This window comes from Periplaneta americana, chromosome 6 (genome assembly GCF_040183065.1).
Source record: "Periplaneta americana isolate PAMFEO1 chromosome 6, P.americana_PAMFEO1_priV1, whole genome shotgun sequence".
Lineage (NCBI taxonomy): Eukaryota > Metazoa > Arthropoda > Insecta > Blattodea > Blattidae > Periplaneta > Periplaneta americana.
Genome location: NC_091122.1, coordinates 18,979,158 through 18,995,584, shown reverse-complemented (window position 1 = coordinate 18,995,584; position 16,427 = coordinate 18,979,158). Strand labels below are relative to the sequence as shown.

Genomic DNA, 16,427 nt, shown 5'->3' with positions numbered 1-16,427 from the left:
CGAAGTATCGATTTATTGTCTGATTCCAATATTTAAGGTAATTACATTTTGTGTCGTTCAATAGGTTTTTCACATTATTGCACCAATCAGTTGAAGAATCTTCCGGCTAAATTTAATTTTGTTCTATAATGTGACAATTTTTATAGACTGAAACATGTGTTTATGTTGGCCATTCTGTTTTCGAAGGGATATTTTTATTTGTGTATTCACATCCTGTGGACGCAAATAACGACTTTCATGATTGGTTTAGAAGTTTAGAGTGGGGAGTGTGGTTTGAATTTAACTGACTTACCGGTTTGTGTTTGTGGTTGGTTTTGTAGTTGTACTGACCACGAAGAAGTGTGAAGTTTTAAAGAATTTAAAGACGGGCGTGCGAACTTGAGAAATGCTGCTTGTACTTTTGTTGAACTGTATGTAGAAGATTCTTCCGTAATAATATAAAGAGTGAACAAATCCCTGCAAATTTAGTTTATGCCAACTTGCACAATGGACGCCTTTCTGAAGATTGAGAAAATCGGAGAAGGTTTGTGATGTTATAATTTTAATACATAATAATGATACTTTCCAGACACACATTGAAACTTGGAAGGTGTCAAAGTGTATAGTTTGAGAGAGGAGATTGGGCGCGCTTCCGTACAGGGGCAGTGGCATTTCCTCTAAGGTTAGAGCCCAGTTTAGGTGTGTGTATTAATCGAAAATTAGGGACTAGAAAATATTGAGAATAGGACGCATGTTTATATGGCATTTTTTTTCGATTAATACACACACCTAAACTGGGCTCAAACCTTCGAGAAATGCCACTGCCCCTGTACGGAAGCGCTCCCCCATCATCATTCCATCTTCAGTTCCGTTTTATTATCATGTCATAACATTCAGAGCAAAATTTCAGTATACGGATTCCTCACTGACAATTATATCTTCAAATACTAAAAAGAGCAGATTTGTCTGCGTTTGTCGAATGCGGATCATCATGCTTACGAAGAGGCACTTTTCAATACCAATAATTTATTTTGTGTGCACAAGGTTAGAATTTTGAAGTAAGGAAGAGGGAAAGGAAGGAATCCGGATACAGCGAAACATAGCATAGTCAGCTAATGTGGGTTGGGATTATGCCTAACTGGGAGATTAGTATCCTGAAAGATTTAAAAGTTCGTGGTGCTGGGTCGTAGTGACTCCCCTACAGAAATATCGGTATCAGTGTTAACTTCAGAACATTTAGTTTTACCATAAAATCGGGCAGAGCAAATTTTCAATGGATCCATGTGTCAGCCGAGAATTCTAGGAGCCAAATAAATACAAGTACAGATCTTTTATTATAGGCTATTTCTGCCACTGAGTGTCTGGTAAATTTCAAGTGGCTTATCTTGATTGTGGGTGAGCATTAAAAAGCACTGCAACCTTCTGCTATCTCTCTTCCCCCTCGCCCGCAAACTGTGATATTGCACAGAGACAGAGATGTATTAAAATGTCCACTGCTTTGGAGTAATGGTTAACATGTCTGACTGAAACAAACGGACCCAGATTCAAATCCTGTTTGGCACAATTACCCAATTGGGGTTTTTTCCTGGGTTTTTCCTAAACTAATTGAAGCAGAATTGCCGGGTAATTTTTGGCGTTAGACCTCTGACTCATTTCGCCATAATTAATTCACAAGTCGTCATTACCATAGTCCAGGTCAAGTTTACAGTGCAGCGTGCTGTATTTATTTATTAATAATTCACAAAGTTAATACATACAATTTATGTCCAAGTTATACAGTATACTATTATCAATTTCAAATATACAATTCTAATATTGATAGGCTATTTATTTCTATGTCTCATCAATCTTGTCTGGATATGGCAGATTTGATGCATTCCAATTCAAATCCGTCATTCCCATATTCAATACAAAGTAAATATAACAAAATAGTTTGGCCTAAACTGTTAACAAGTTACTAATCTGGTAGCTCCTTAACTAATAGCTTTTGTAGAGCGAAGGATTCTTTCACATTATACTCTCTTCAACTGGTTCTATTATCTTTTCTTCCCATCTAATTTTGACTCTGAACTGAAATTTACCTAAGTTATTAAGCTTGTTAGTGTTCAACGGCCCACTTAGTTTTGTGAATGCTATTTTCTCGTTTATCTTAAAAAATTTACTATCTATTCTGTTAATTCTGAGGTCAATGGTTGCTGTGCATTTTGATAGTATATGTATTGCGTCTTCTAAACACCCGCATAGGGGACAAATATCCTTACCCACATTACCTCTTCTATTTTTGAGTCTCCAAACACCTAATCTCCACCAGGGTAATCCTACTCTCACTTCTCTTGTCTTTAATCTGACATACTCTTCCTGTTCACAGAAAGTTTTCATTTCTCCTGTCTTGAGATTTCGTTTTCTCTCTCTTTTATAGTTTTACCAATAACCTTGACATTTAGAGTACCTATTTCTTTCCATAACCAATTTAAACCTAATATGCTTACTTCTGATTGTAATTCTTTTAACCAGTTCGATTTTAGATCAGTTTTATCTAGAAATATAATACATTTTTTTTAAGATCGATGTAATATCCCTCAGTAGAATGTCACCTAAATATTTTATTTTCCTTTCCAGGATTATTTCTAGACTACTATCCATCTCAGGTCTCGCTGCCAAATTTGACGCTTTCCATAGTACACTAGAAATATTTTGCACAGTGTAGCTCTTAACTTATCGATATTTAAACTAGTTTCTCTATACCCCATATTTCAACGTTATATAATATTCTCGATTCTATTAACATCCTGTACTGGTACACATTTAGAAAATTCTTCACTTCCAAATTCGGCCACTTGTTTAAACATTTGTCTGCTGCTTGTAGTGCATGCTTTCCTTTATTTATCGCTGTTTCATTTTACACTTTCCAATTTCCTCTATTATCTATAACTACTCCTAGGTACATGAATCTGGAAACACATTCAATAGGTGTCCCATTCACAGACTATCTCTTTTCTACTCCGAATATTCCCCTTTTACGTATCAAAAGTTCTTGCTTCTTTTCATTTATTTTTAGGTCCCAAATTTTGCAGAAGTTATTAATTTCATAAATTGCTTTTTGCAGACCCATCACCGAAAAAGCGCCAATTGCACAATTGTCAGCAAAGAGTAGGCCTGAAATAGGTATATTTTCTACTACTGAGCAATGAGAGTTTATATTTATAATATTGTCTAAAATATCGTTCATAAATATATTGAATAAATAGAGGCTCAGAGTACAACCTTGTCTCACTCCTCTCGTTTGGTTAATCATTTTAGACTAATTTAATTCTAAATCTTACTTCTTTGTAAAGTGCTCTTATATTCTCTAGAAATGACGGCATGCTGTATTCATACAAGAGCATGACTGTTCAGCTACCCAATCATTCACAGAACAGTAATGGTAAAGCACAATAAGCCTCAGGCTGCAGAACTAGCCTTTGGGCCCCTTCTCCGTATTAATTCTATACTCTCTTATGATCGCACCTAGCCATTAGTGTAACTCAGGCGGTAGTGCATTTGCTGATCCGGAGCTGTGGTTGGACATGGGTTCGATTTCCACTTGGACTGATTACGTGGTTGGCTTCTTTCCGAAGTTTTCCCCTGCTGTAAAATTAATGTAGTAATTCCAAGTGAATTCTTGGACTCATTTTGCCAAATACAGTCACCATTGTTCTGGCTGAGTGTTACAGAAGGCCGTATAGTCTTAACTCTGCCAGGTTAAATAAACCAATTATTATTATTATTATTATTTCCATCAATGCTAAATAACGTAATAGATAATATAGCATTGTCAAATAACTTACTAAAAACTATCTCACTTTAGGATTTCATTTTGCAGTCACTGATGCTGCTACAAACTCCTTGACAGGGTCTAAGATCATACGGTCTAATCTTAATTTTTTGTGATAACTGTTATATGGCTAGTAATGAGTTAAGAATTAATCACATTGATGTATTTTGAACATTCAATAAATTACGTTTCAGGCACATATGGAGTTGTCTACAAGGGAAAGAATAAGAAGACTGGTCAGATTGTTGCAATGAAGAAAATAAGACTGGAAAATGAAGATGAAGGTATTCCATCAACAGCCATTAGGGAGATATCGCTTCTCAAGGAACTGCAACATCCTAATATTGTTGCGTAAGTAAAAAAGAAAAAAATCAGGACTTGTTAACTTTTAAATTAATCACAATATCGTCGCTTAAGATGCAAATAGGCTACTCATAATCGTCAAAATTTTTGAAATTGTGTTTTTGTATTGTTGAATTCATTTAAGTCGGTGGTTGGCATTTCTTGACTTGTGAGTCAACCCCTTATCACACAAGCAGTGTGAGGGGTAAGGCATAATATCCCTTCTTAGCCATCACTTGTTCATTCATATATTAAACCTCCCTCCTTCCCCTTTGCTGTGTTTTGGTGGCTATATTTCATATGACGTCACTTTTGCCGACAACTGGTCTAAGTGATTTACATCTATCTTCAAAGTATCATAAACTACATTTCAATATTAATCGCGGAAAAGTAAAAGTTTCAATACTACGCAATTAATGGCAGCAAAAAAAAAAAAAAAAAACGCCCCCCCCCCCCCCGTGAAATTGATATAGGATACGAGCATTTGCACCTTAAGCGACGATTGTACTGTGTTCTTTAGTTGCTGTAAAAGGAATTTATTGTTACACAAATATGTATTTTGACTACACTAAGTATATTATTTTCTTAAATTACTTTTACATTATTAGTATTATTGACTACCAATTAAGTTTATTTGTAATCAATTTACTTTCATAATAATTCAACAAGTGAAACTGAAAGGTGTATTTTTTAAGTTAGATCAAGATTCTGCCTCAAACACGTGTTAATTAAAATTCTGTCAGTGAATGTGTCCCATCTTAATGTTGAATTATTATGACAAAGCTTAAGAGCCCATTTTTCCAATCTTAACTAATGTCTTAATATGCTCTAATCTGTAAGGGTCCCAACATGTGGCACCATATTCAATTACTGGACAAACTAATGATTTACATGCAATCTCTTTGAATTTATCAGAGCCTTTTCTTAGTACCCTCATCACAAAGTATAATGCTTTCTATGTTTTTCCTGTGGTATCAGTGTTGTGTTCTCTCCAACCGAAATTGGAGAGGTACTCCAAGGTATGTACATTTTTTACTTTGGGAATATTTTCAGCCCCCTAATGCAGGGCTGGGCACCAAGAGCGGATTCTACTCTCTCACGGGGAACCATATAACTTCTCTTCAACTCCTTTCTTCCCTGCCGAACAGCGTGCAGCGTTGATACCGTAGCAGATGAATATTAAGCATCCCCGTTTAGAGTTTGGATTCCCTCCCTGTGCCCAGCCTTGCCTTAACGTATACAGTGTATTATTTCCTTTTGTCGTAAACCTCCTTAGAGAGTTCAGGTCTATTTTCATTTTGTTAGCCATTACTCTATTGTTTATTGTATTGAGGTCATTCTGAAGAAGAATAATATCTTCATAACTTTTTATTTCCCTGTACACGATACAATTATCCATGAATAAGTGAATACTGGTTGAAATTTTAATTGACAGGTCATTTCTAAAAGCCAGGGATAAAAGGGACCCCAAGACACTACCCTAGAGATCCCTGATGTAATTTCTATTGGGCTCATAAATCCTCCCCATCCATACTCTCTGAGTGTGAAACATTAAGAATTTTTTGATTCACTGAAGTTCCCTTTTTGGCCTATTCCATGTTCCAACGTAATTGTTGGTTCCAGGCCACCCAAGTCACTCGATTGAGTGCGCTCCTGTATGATGACATAATATATGTCGAACATGGATTAGGCCAAAAAGGGAAAAAATCGAAGGAGAAAAGTTCGATCTGGTGCCATGGATTGAGCCTTAGCTTAGCTCAGCTCGGTAATAGAGAACCCTGTGTGTACAACTGGGGGTTCTGGGTTTGTTCCCCAGCACTAGAGCGAATTTTTTTCCATTATTAATAAATAACCACAACAGAGAATTCTGTAGGAACAAAAATTAATACCATTACATAGATTTCAATAATATTAATATATGTTGTGTTCTTTACATTTTCACATATTTTATGCTCTTATTAGGCATAATTTATTAATATAAATTAGTTTTGAAGGGACATGAAATTAGAAAATGTTTTATTCCATATTTTTCACCTTCATGTTTCTGTTGAACTTGATAGTTAAAACCATTTCTGTAGAAAAATATTGTAGACAAACATTTTAAATTCTCTATTACAGTCTTGAAGATGTACTGATGGAAGAATCTCGTTTATATTTGATCTTCGAATTTCTCTCGATGGATTTGAAGAAGTATCTGGATTCTCTTGGCTCAAGTAAGATGGATCCAAAACTTGTGAAGTCATATTTATATCAGGTAATGTTGAAAAATGTTCAGTTTTTGTATAAAAGAGACAACTTTGTATGTTGGCTTATGCTACTTAATAAACGAAATAAAATAATGCAGTTACATTGTATTATTCTTTGCTTCACATCTTCAGCATATAACCAAGATAGATTTAACGAATGAGGCTATCAAGTGCAAAACTCGCCTTATCAAAAAAAAAAAAAAGTTACATGTGGGATGTTGTACTTCTTGCAGCTCACTATCTACTGATATAGTCTGTTTGTGCAAATCTTGTCTAATTCCTCTTCCATAGAGCTCAGAAAACTACTATCATATGCAAAACTGTCCATATCCATAATGGTTTTTCCTGTTTTCTGACAAATAACTTTACCTGGATAAGGCGAGTTTTGCATTTGATAGCCTCAAATATTAAGCGATATGTTCTGTTACAGAGGTGTTCATATAGAAATATTTTATTCTGTAATTCAGTAGTTCTTATTCATTTAACTCTAGAGTAAATCTGATGTCAACAAATGTACAGTACACCTCTTGGCATAAAGAATATAGTCTGATGTTATATACCATTTATCTTTTATTTTCAAATAAATAATGTTATAAAATAAAATGTATATTATACAATTATATTTTAAATTCAAATATATCACCCATGAGATTAAATCATTCATAAAGCACCACTTGTTAATTGATACATTCAACACTGTCTCTAAAATGACGTGATTTGAAAGGGAAGCACATCTGTAAGATATCACAGCCTGTTCCATAGTGCAATGGATGATGTAAACTTACAGTAAATTTATTTGAAATAAGTATCTATTTAACATAGATTTATATTATAATAGCTAGGAATATAAAGCAAATTCTTAAATACATGTGAAAGAAACCCATAATATAGTGCTCAAAGAAATTGTTGCATATTTTTTATTGTAAACTTATGAAGAAATATGCAAAATTAGTTTTGTGCTGAAAAAAAAAAAAATATTGCGTATTTCTTCATAAGTTTGCAATAAACTAATATGCAACAATTTTTTAGCAATATATATATAGCACTGTGTTACCTCGAGTGATTTTCTCTTGCAGTTTGTGAATTATGTATAATAGTTTTTAATGAACTCTGTTGTCATTTCTAAATCATAAGTTCTAGTAGACATCAGGATCAGAATTAAGAAGGGTTTCAAAGTTCGAGACACTCTCAAAATTTCGATTTTTTCAATGTTTGTGTCCCATGAACTGTAGCATTATAGGAGTAATCTATGTTTTAAATCCAGACAATTTCCCCTCCCCCCTCCCCAGGAATATAATAATTAACAGTATTTTCTTTGTAAAAGAAGTACTCTGAAACGTTGTATGAATTATTTCATATTACATTTGTCGAAATCTGTTATTGTCATTTGTTTTACTTCTTACTTCTTAACATGCATGTCCATCTAGGCCTATAAGCTGATTACACTGTAAATTGCACTGTAAATCAAATATGCAATTTTCCAGAGCTATGGATTGGTGAGAATTTCATGTAGCGAGTGGTTTTTCATTATCATTCATTTTACGAAACCATTTCATCATCTTTTACTATTGAAAGTTTGTCATAAATATAATTAAGCAGGAATTGATTTTAAATTTTCTCTGCTCATTACATTTTTACAAGTGCTTGGTAACAGTGCAGCTTCCAGATTTTAAAGACTACTACCACAGTTTAGTATATACAGTCACGAAGCTCAATACTTAGTAAATATGCATCCATAGATAGTTGCTGACCACTAGTATCGCTACTGTCGCCTCTTTACAGACAATGCAAAATAGTACCGGCACTGTCTGTTGTTCCTAGCACCCTCACAACTCAAGCTTCACAACTGTATATTCTACACTGTGCTACTACTAATTATTTTTTTATATGTTCATTTAAAATTAAATTATAATTCTGGTATTACGTGTTCTTAAATATTAAACAAATTAGAAAGTGGCAAAATGGGATTATTGGTATTTTCCGATAAAATGTTCACGAAACATCCTCCTTCTCTCCATGTTCATGACTCAATCAGATCAGATTACAAGAACAGAGTACAAGTGGTACTTTCCTGTATTCAACTCCAGGGGTCTGCCCATTATTGTGTACAGTTCTACTGTATATTGATGCAAGTTCAGACGTTTGTCAGAATAGAGTAATATTGTGTGCAGATTTTAACTTCTCAAACATGTAACGTGAACCCAGCTATAGCATTCCAGTTATTTTCAAAAGTGAAACAGTCTGGCAGTAGCTACTGCAACAGTGAAATATTTTGTAACTGATGTTGTAACTGAAGAAATAATTTGAGGGCATAGTTTATTTCTTAGGAGCAAACAGTCCAAAATAACTAACTTTTTTTGTAAAATAATCACGTCATTAAAATTGGGAAGAACAAGATAGTAAGCCAATTTTATAAAAAAATTTTAGGATTGGAATTTGAAATGTAATATATCAGTCAGCTTTGGCCCTAAACAGCTAAGATTTTGTACAAATCTTACATTTTTTTAAGAATGTGTTATAAATTTGAGTACTGTGTTATAGACTCAAAGATGGCTTTAACTGTGAAGATAAAAATTTCTCTTGTGAAAATTTCATTAATCAATATCTTTGTATTGTCTTTAAATGCAATTTCACATATTGTGAAATATTTCAGTTATACAGTTTTCTCTCTTATGCATTTTTTTCTTCAGACCCCATAAAAAGTATAAACTTTTACTGTATGTATATAAATATAATGGATTTTTTATATATGGTTATTTCAGATTACACAAGCAATTTTGTTCTGCCATCAACGGAGAGTTCTTCACAGGGACTTGAAACCTCAGAATCTATTAATAGACAAGAATGGTGTCATCAAAGTGGGAGACTTTGGGTTGGGTCGTGCCTTTGGAATACCTGTCAGAGTCTATACACACGAGGTTTGTATAAATTACAATTATTTTTATTACGTTTGTATAGCTATTATAAGCTTTAGGATTTTCACCACTGTGGAGTAATGATTAGCACGTCTGACCATGAAACAAGTAGGCCCAAGTTCAAATCCTGGTCAGGACAAGATATTTAGTTGGGGGGTTTTCCGAGATTTTCTCTCTTAACCAAAGGAAGTAGAATTGCTGGGTAATTATCAGCATTGCCCTCGGATTCATTTTACCTCGTTAAATTTCATCTGTCATCTTTCAATAGTGTGAATATGCAGCAAGGTTGTAGTACCGTGATTTGCATACAGATGGCATTCATCTGAGGAGATTACAGAACTCTCGGGGATGGGGGACATTCATCGTGGACTTTATTGGATTGGGTGTTGTGTGACTGAATTGATAGATGGCACCAAACAGTGAATGCAGTCCTGCAGTGCAAGCCTTCAGGCCCTCCACCATAACAGAAAAAAAAAAGTTAAGTTTTAATTATGGTAGACTTAAACACCCAAAGGTCCCACTATTGATCTACCCTATGTACCTAATGTACACAAATTAAATTGTATCCATTTGCAGACACAGTTGGTACAGTACTGGCACCACTTCGAGGAGCTATATGACAAAATATAAACACTTGCTGTATAATTGGACCAGTACTTTATAACTGTTGGTTTGCAACCAAAACCAGTAACTTAGGTGTTAATAATCTTTCGACCTAAGTAGAAGCAAAATACTTCACTTTTATATTATAGTTGACTATCCTGAATCTGGTAGTGGATCACTTCCTGTAAAATTATGATTTTAGAGTGTTGGTCTAAAAAAAAAAAAAAAAAAAAAAAAAAAAAAAAAAAAAAAAAAGAAATCAAAGAAATATGAAGTATGGTACAACAAAGAAACCAGATTATGTCAAAGAGAGAAGGGGATATTTGTAAGATATGAGTATATTTATTTATTATTGTCCACTGTACTGAAGACATGCTTGCATTCAAAGATACTTTGGTATATGAAGGAATTTGTTTCCCTTCCCGAAGTATATTAATCTTAAAACATTTGCTTGAATCGAAGCATGTCTTAAGTAAGAGAGTGTGTGATAATTAATTTTATAGATGCAGTTCCCATAGTTGGTTATTTTGCAAAGTCATAGTGTACTTCAACACTGTGAGACTTGTAATATTATGGCAGTACTACTCCTCTAAACAGTTGACTGTTCAAACCAAACGGTGGCATGTAATTTTTTTTTTTTTTTTTTTTTTTTTTTTTTTTTGGAGATGTCAGGTGCTTGTACATATGGATGCGATTCTTTCAGTATGGAAACTTGTCTAACAAGAATATGTTGAAACGTATGAAGGAGTCCAAGAGATAAACAAAGATGACATAATTATTAAAACTTTGACCATTGGAAGTAGTTTCATACAGTGTTCTTTGTCCTAATGCATCAGAAAATATTAATGTGTTAAAAATACGTGAAACAACTGATGGTGATGTTAAATCCATCTATGAAATAGCCAGAGACTATAGAAACATTCTGACAAGAGTAAGGGCTCGTGTAAAACTATTAAAGTAAATAGAAAATTTAAATACAGTGAAACCAAGGATCATATCCAGAGACTAAGAGGAAGGCAGAAAATAGGAAAGATTAGAGAATGCTGGGTTTGCAGTGAAAGATCTGCCCATTGACAGAACACTTTATGTATGTATGCAGTGAAACCAAATTAAACTGAGAAAATACAATCAGAGGGAACTGAAAGAATGCAGAATCTGGACGGTTTACAGCAAGTTTGTAAAAGAAAATGTCCATTCTCATATGATTTATTCTGAATGAAACTGATTCAATAGTAAAGTTTAACCCAGGCTTTTTTTTTATGCATATCTCCTTTCCTGTAGTCCATAGGCAATTCCGAGGGCACATAAGTAATTTTACTTGGATTTTTTAAATCATTTATATATAGAATGCCACATGACCAAGACAGTGAATTGATTGTTTGTACGAAATGTTTGAGGTAGTCTTTTCAAATCACTTTGAACTGCAAATCATGTAGTGTAAAGTGACACATTAGAATGTTGTATTTCAAGTATGAGTTTGTCAGCAGGACTTCGTTCCTGTGCAGGGTATGTGGTATAAAAAGCATGTATGGAGAAGATTTAGTTCAGACACTTAATTTCACCATTGTTTGCACTTCCATACAATTGCACTAATTCTATAATTTGCTGTTTAGAAGTGTTAGTGAATAAAAATTACCTTCTGTGGCAGATAATTGTTCTGTATTCTAAATTCCATTACAGCAGTATTGCCAACTTGTACGTACTTTATCTGGTACTTTAATTTTATATGTATTGTTTTGTGTAATTTTATCTAATGAAGTAATTTCACAGGTGGTGACATTATGGTATCGAGCACCAGAGGTTCTTTTGGGATCTTCTCGATACTCGTGTCCTGTTGATATGTGGTCAATTGGATGCATATTCGCTGAAATGGCTACAAAAAAACCACTGTTTCAGGGTGACTCAGAAATTGATCAGTTGTTCAGAATATTCAGGTAAAAAAACATAGAATATACTGTAGTTTAAATATTTAATGTAGAAGTAAATTCTAAATGTTAAAGTGGGTGGAGTAGAAGCATGAAATTGAACAGGATTTTTTTCTAATGAAACTAATTCTTTCATTCTATGCACAGTGCAGAAGGCATTGTCAAATAACCATTGATGGTTTTCTCTGGTGTCTATGAATAGGAATAATTCAGTACCTCCCTTGAACAATTTGTAATTACCATTTGTAAATTATAACAATGTGAGTTACAATATTGTTAGAGGGCAGTATTAAATGTGAAAATTTTCTAGCACTACTTTGGTATCACTCAACTCTGCTAGGCATTATCACTATCTATTAACCTTACCATTGAGGGTAATTCCAGAAATGAAATTATCTCTGCCAAGATGATGTAGAAGTATTGATTAATTATTCATTTGTATTTCTGGTTAATAAAATGAGCAGTTTCTCTTAATCTCTTCCCTTAACAAACCTCCTCCCCTCAGCCTCTTAATTTTTCTTCCTTCTCCTCTTTTCAGATTCTGTAAAAATTTATTAGTTTCTGTACATTGAATATGAATAGAGGGGAAATTAGTATGTATTAGAATATTTGTATCACTCTGCTACAGAGAGGAAAATGGTTTGTAGTAGAAGAGTTAAATTCTGTTACCATTATTTTAATGGTTAAAATTTAATATCCAATCATATTTGTTCTGTAATTCTAGGAAACCGATAAAGGGCTGTATGAAATTAATATTGAGCAATTATATCAACTGAATTGGGTACTAGCACACATGGTTAATGTGGCACAAAATGTCGATTTCTAATATTAATCTTCATAAAAAATGAAATGTATATAATCATACGTTTAATAGTACACCAAGATAGGAATGTAAAATGTTTGTTTAAAAATGTTCGCGTAGAAAGTGTTGCGAAAATTAATTTTGTAGGGAGTATAAACAGTCAATCCACGACGGTTTGGTCAATCCCACTTCAGTGTTCTTCATTGATGACACATGGTTCTGTCTCAATGGTTATTTTACTAGACAAAATAAACTTTTTCATAATATAGATTATCGACATGAGATATGTTAGAATTTGAGGTGCAATCAGTGGTCACAAAATTATTATATCTTCCCATTTGTTATATTTTTTATTGTTTAAAAAGAAAATAGCCTACAAGTTACCTTATCTCTCCTCCACCATTGACTGAGAAGGAAGGTAAATTATGTGTATTTTATTAAGGACAACGCTACTGCCTATAGTAACAGCTGTTATTTGATGACTGCAATTTTATCTGTATTTGCTTATCACATTGGGCGTCATTTGCAATTTAAATTTGTGATTTTTATCTGTAAGAAATATGAAGACAAAGTGTGTGAGAAGAATCTTTATTTCCTAAACGAATGAAATGGAAGAAGAAAGATTAAACATTTGCAGCATCTCTGAATCAGCTGTGTACAGAGTACATACAATTTACTGACATAACTAATACGTATACAACTGACAATTACTATGTTAGATGCTAAGGAAAGTGCGGACTTGAATTCATGATACAAAAGCTTTGGTAGCTTAAGGAATCATGTTGTAAATCTACAATCTATTTTTATTACTAAAATTCTGGTATTATTGTGCAAAGCACTGCAAGAGACATGGTAAAACAATTTTCCCCCTCTTTTATCATATTTACCTGTACTTTATTTAATATCATAGACATGTATCATTGTTACAGGGTTTTGAGGACCCCAACAGAAGAAATCTGGCCTGGTGTGTCACAGCTGCCAGATTACAAGGCAACATTCCCAAACTGGACTCAGAATAACTTAACAAGCTATGTAAAGAATATTGATGATGATGGACTTGATCTCCTGCAGGTATATTTTTCTGAACTTCTCTTGTAATTACTTTTTTTTAATTGTAGGTTGATGAAATCTTTTCCTGGTGTTTATTTCGCATTTAGAATAATTCTAAGTTCCTGCATTGAAATTAGTTCACGTTATTTCGTGAGATTCAATTCTCAAGAGATTGTTTGAGATCACAAGTTTTGGAAATATTTTAATTATTCATTTAATGAGATGATAACTTCAGCATTTAGTTTTATTTCACTGTCTCACTTAGAACATTTTGTAGGTCTGTAATTGTAGTTTTCTAAATAAGCAGCAAATTTATTCCAGTTGTGTTTTTTTCTTCTCACTTCTCTCTTAGCTGTTGCTTCTTATATGGTAGTTTGTTTTATCTTCCAGTTTGTGAGCAAGAACGTGCTTCTCTTTTTATCAGATGTAGCATTTGCTAAGGCATCATCCCAAATTCTTAACTTTTTTTTTTTTGTTATACCATTTTCCTTTTATGCTAAGACTTTCATTTGCAGCCTGTTTTAAATTCGTTTAGTTTGTCATTCTATAGTTTCTTGAATTAATGTCTCTTCTATTATTCTATTTAATCTTTTCTGATACAACCAAATTGTATGTGGATATCTGGAAAGGCTTACTTCAAAGTTAAAATTAGTATTTCGTGGTACAGAGATTTCTTCTTCTGTCATCTAGATTTGAAAAGTATAGAGCCTACTCACAGGCAGTGCCCGATTCAATTTCAGGACTCAGCATACACTAACATCTGAGACCATATTTGTCAATTTGTTATTGCATTTAGTGGTGGTGGTATTTAAGTTCCTGTATATTCAAGGCAGGTGATCCCTATTAATGGCAGAATCTTCAGTACTCAAAATGATACATTTTGGTGTGGTGATCCATAAGTAGATAGGCTAGTTTGTGTAAGTGAATTGCAAGGCAATTATGGCGTCACCAATGGAAAATTGCATTACATAATTTATGGAACACCATGTGAATTTGTGGCTATCTTTGTGATGAAACATGGTCATAATTTATAGTAGTTTGTTACAAATTGCAAAGTCTGTCCATTTCAATTGCAAATATTTTCCATGAGACTTGATTTGATGTTCAACTTCTATATTACTCATTCTGGCATTGAAGTATCCCATGAGTATTATCATGTCAGACTAGTTCAGTTTATCGACTATCTTTCGTAATTCAAAGTAAAATCTTTGGTTCTTACCTCACTATTTCATCATAGTAGTGTGTTATGTAGTGTAAAACAGTAACCAGCTGCTAGATGTTTAAAAAAAATTGGAACCTATGGATAAAGAATTTCCAAATTGAAAAGCGGCAACCCTGTTTGACACATTGTAGTACTCTGAAATGGCAAGAATGTTATCTGTGATCTGCTTGCCAGACTGTAGTGCTGAGAGATGGCAGGCTGGCTGTGTTTAATCTGTATAACTGATCTTTTAAAATTGATATTCATTAATATATCTCTTTAAATTTTATGTTGCAGAAAATGCTGGTGTATGATCCTTTTTCTCGGATATCAGCCAAAGCTACACTTCAGCATTCCTTTTTCCAAGATTTGGATAGGTCTGTGGCACCACAGTTGAAGTCATAAAGTGTGTGAATGGATTTTCCTTTACAGTACTTTCTTCCAAGAACTTTTTCTTGTTTTCTTTACAATGTTGAAATGTTTCTCATAATATTTCGTGTTCAGTAGAGGAAATTGTACATAAATCATATAAATCACTTCATGATACATGTAAGTTGTTTGGACCACGTGAACTTTTCCAAGGTGATGTATTCTCTGCAGAATGTTACTACCTCACACTGACATCTTCAATTGTAAGCAGCGATCTGTAACGAGTTTATGAGTTCCAGCTCTGCATGCGTGTGTTTAAAGATGTCTTGGCTGATGTTAGTAAAGTTTGACGTCATTGGGTCCTTTTAGAATTAGTTTTAAATTATTACTAGTGTTCCTTTATAACCATTCTTTTATCCAGAGTTTTTAGAAAATAAGTGAATCTTGTTTTAAAACTTTTGGGTTTTGTAATAATTTGGAGGCTACTTTCTGCAGTCATTCGAAGTCATTTCACAGTGGCTTCAAATCCACTGAAGAATGCTGCATGTGTAGAGTAGTATACATTGAGCATATACAGTTGTCAACGAAATGGAAATTGGTAAAATGCTAATGTTGTGTCACAACTTGCATATTAGTCACAGTTAAGATGTAAATTGCAAAGCAATGATGTGTTCTATGTACTTTGTGACTTGCAGCTTGAAGCCCAATAGTGTATAAAAAAGGGCAAACGTTTCATGGTTTTCAGTTATATTTTTAAATGGTCGTTTGAAAATCCACTTCTGAAAATGAGCCGTTGAAAGCAGAAGCGGTGTAAGTCATTTCTAACAGTCTGGGTTACGAAAAAAAATATATTTAGTAAAATGATCAATTTCATTTGAACTACAGTATTAGTAGTCAGTAGATAGTACAAAGGGGATATAAATTGCTACCTTGTGCTATATTTTACAGAACTTTTACTCTCATCCATTTTTTACTTAACACCACATCTGCCTTCAATGGCTCAAATGTAAGCATTGATTTATTCATTTTGGTTGTAAGGAGACACTGTACTCATAAAATAGAAAAGGCAATATATTACAATTGTATTCTTTGTTTATTCTTTTTGTAACGAATGTTAACTGTCTTAAGTACTCCGGTACAAACAATAGGAATTAATAATACTATTTTTATAAATGTTTAAA

At 33.5% G+C, this 16,427-nt stretch overlaps 1 protein-coding gene across 1 annotated transcript; it reads left to right on the top strand.

The window, feature by feature from the left end:
* Positions 1-244: 244 nt before the first annotated feature.
* On the top strand, positions 245-16,427 carry Cdk1 (Cyclin-dependent kinase 1). Its single transcript, XM_069827670.1, has 7 exons — positions 245-523; positions 3,988-4,144; positions 6,254-6,389; positions 9,144-9,299; positions 11,670-11,833; positions 13,556-13,697; positions 15,175-16,427. Exons 1-7 carry the CDS (start codon positions 472-474, stop codon positions 15,280-15,282), a joined length of 915 nt encoding a protein of 304 aa, XP_069683771.1. The 5' UTR covers positions 245-471; the 3' UTR covers positions 15,283-16,427.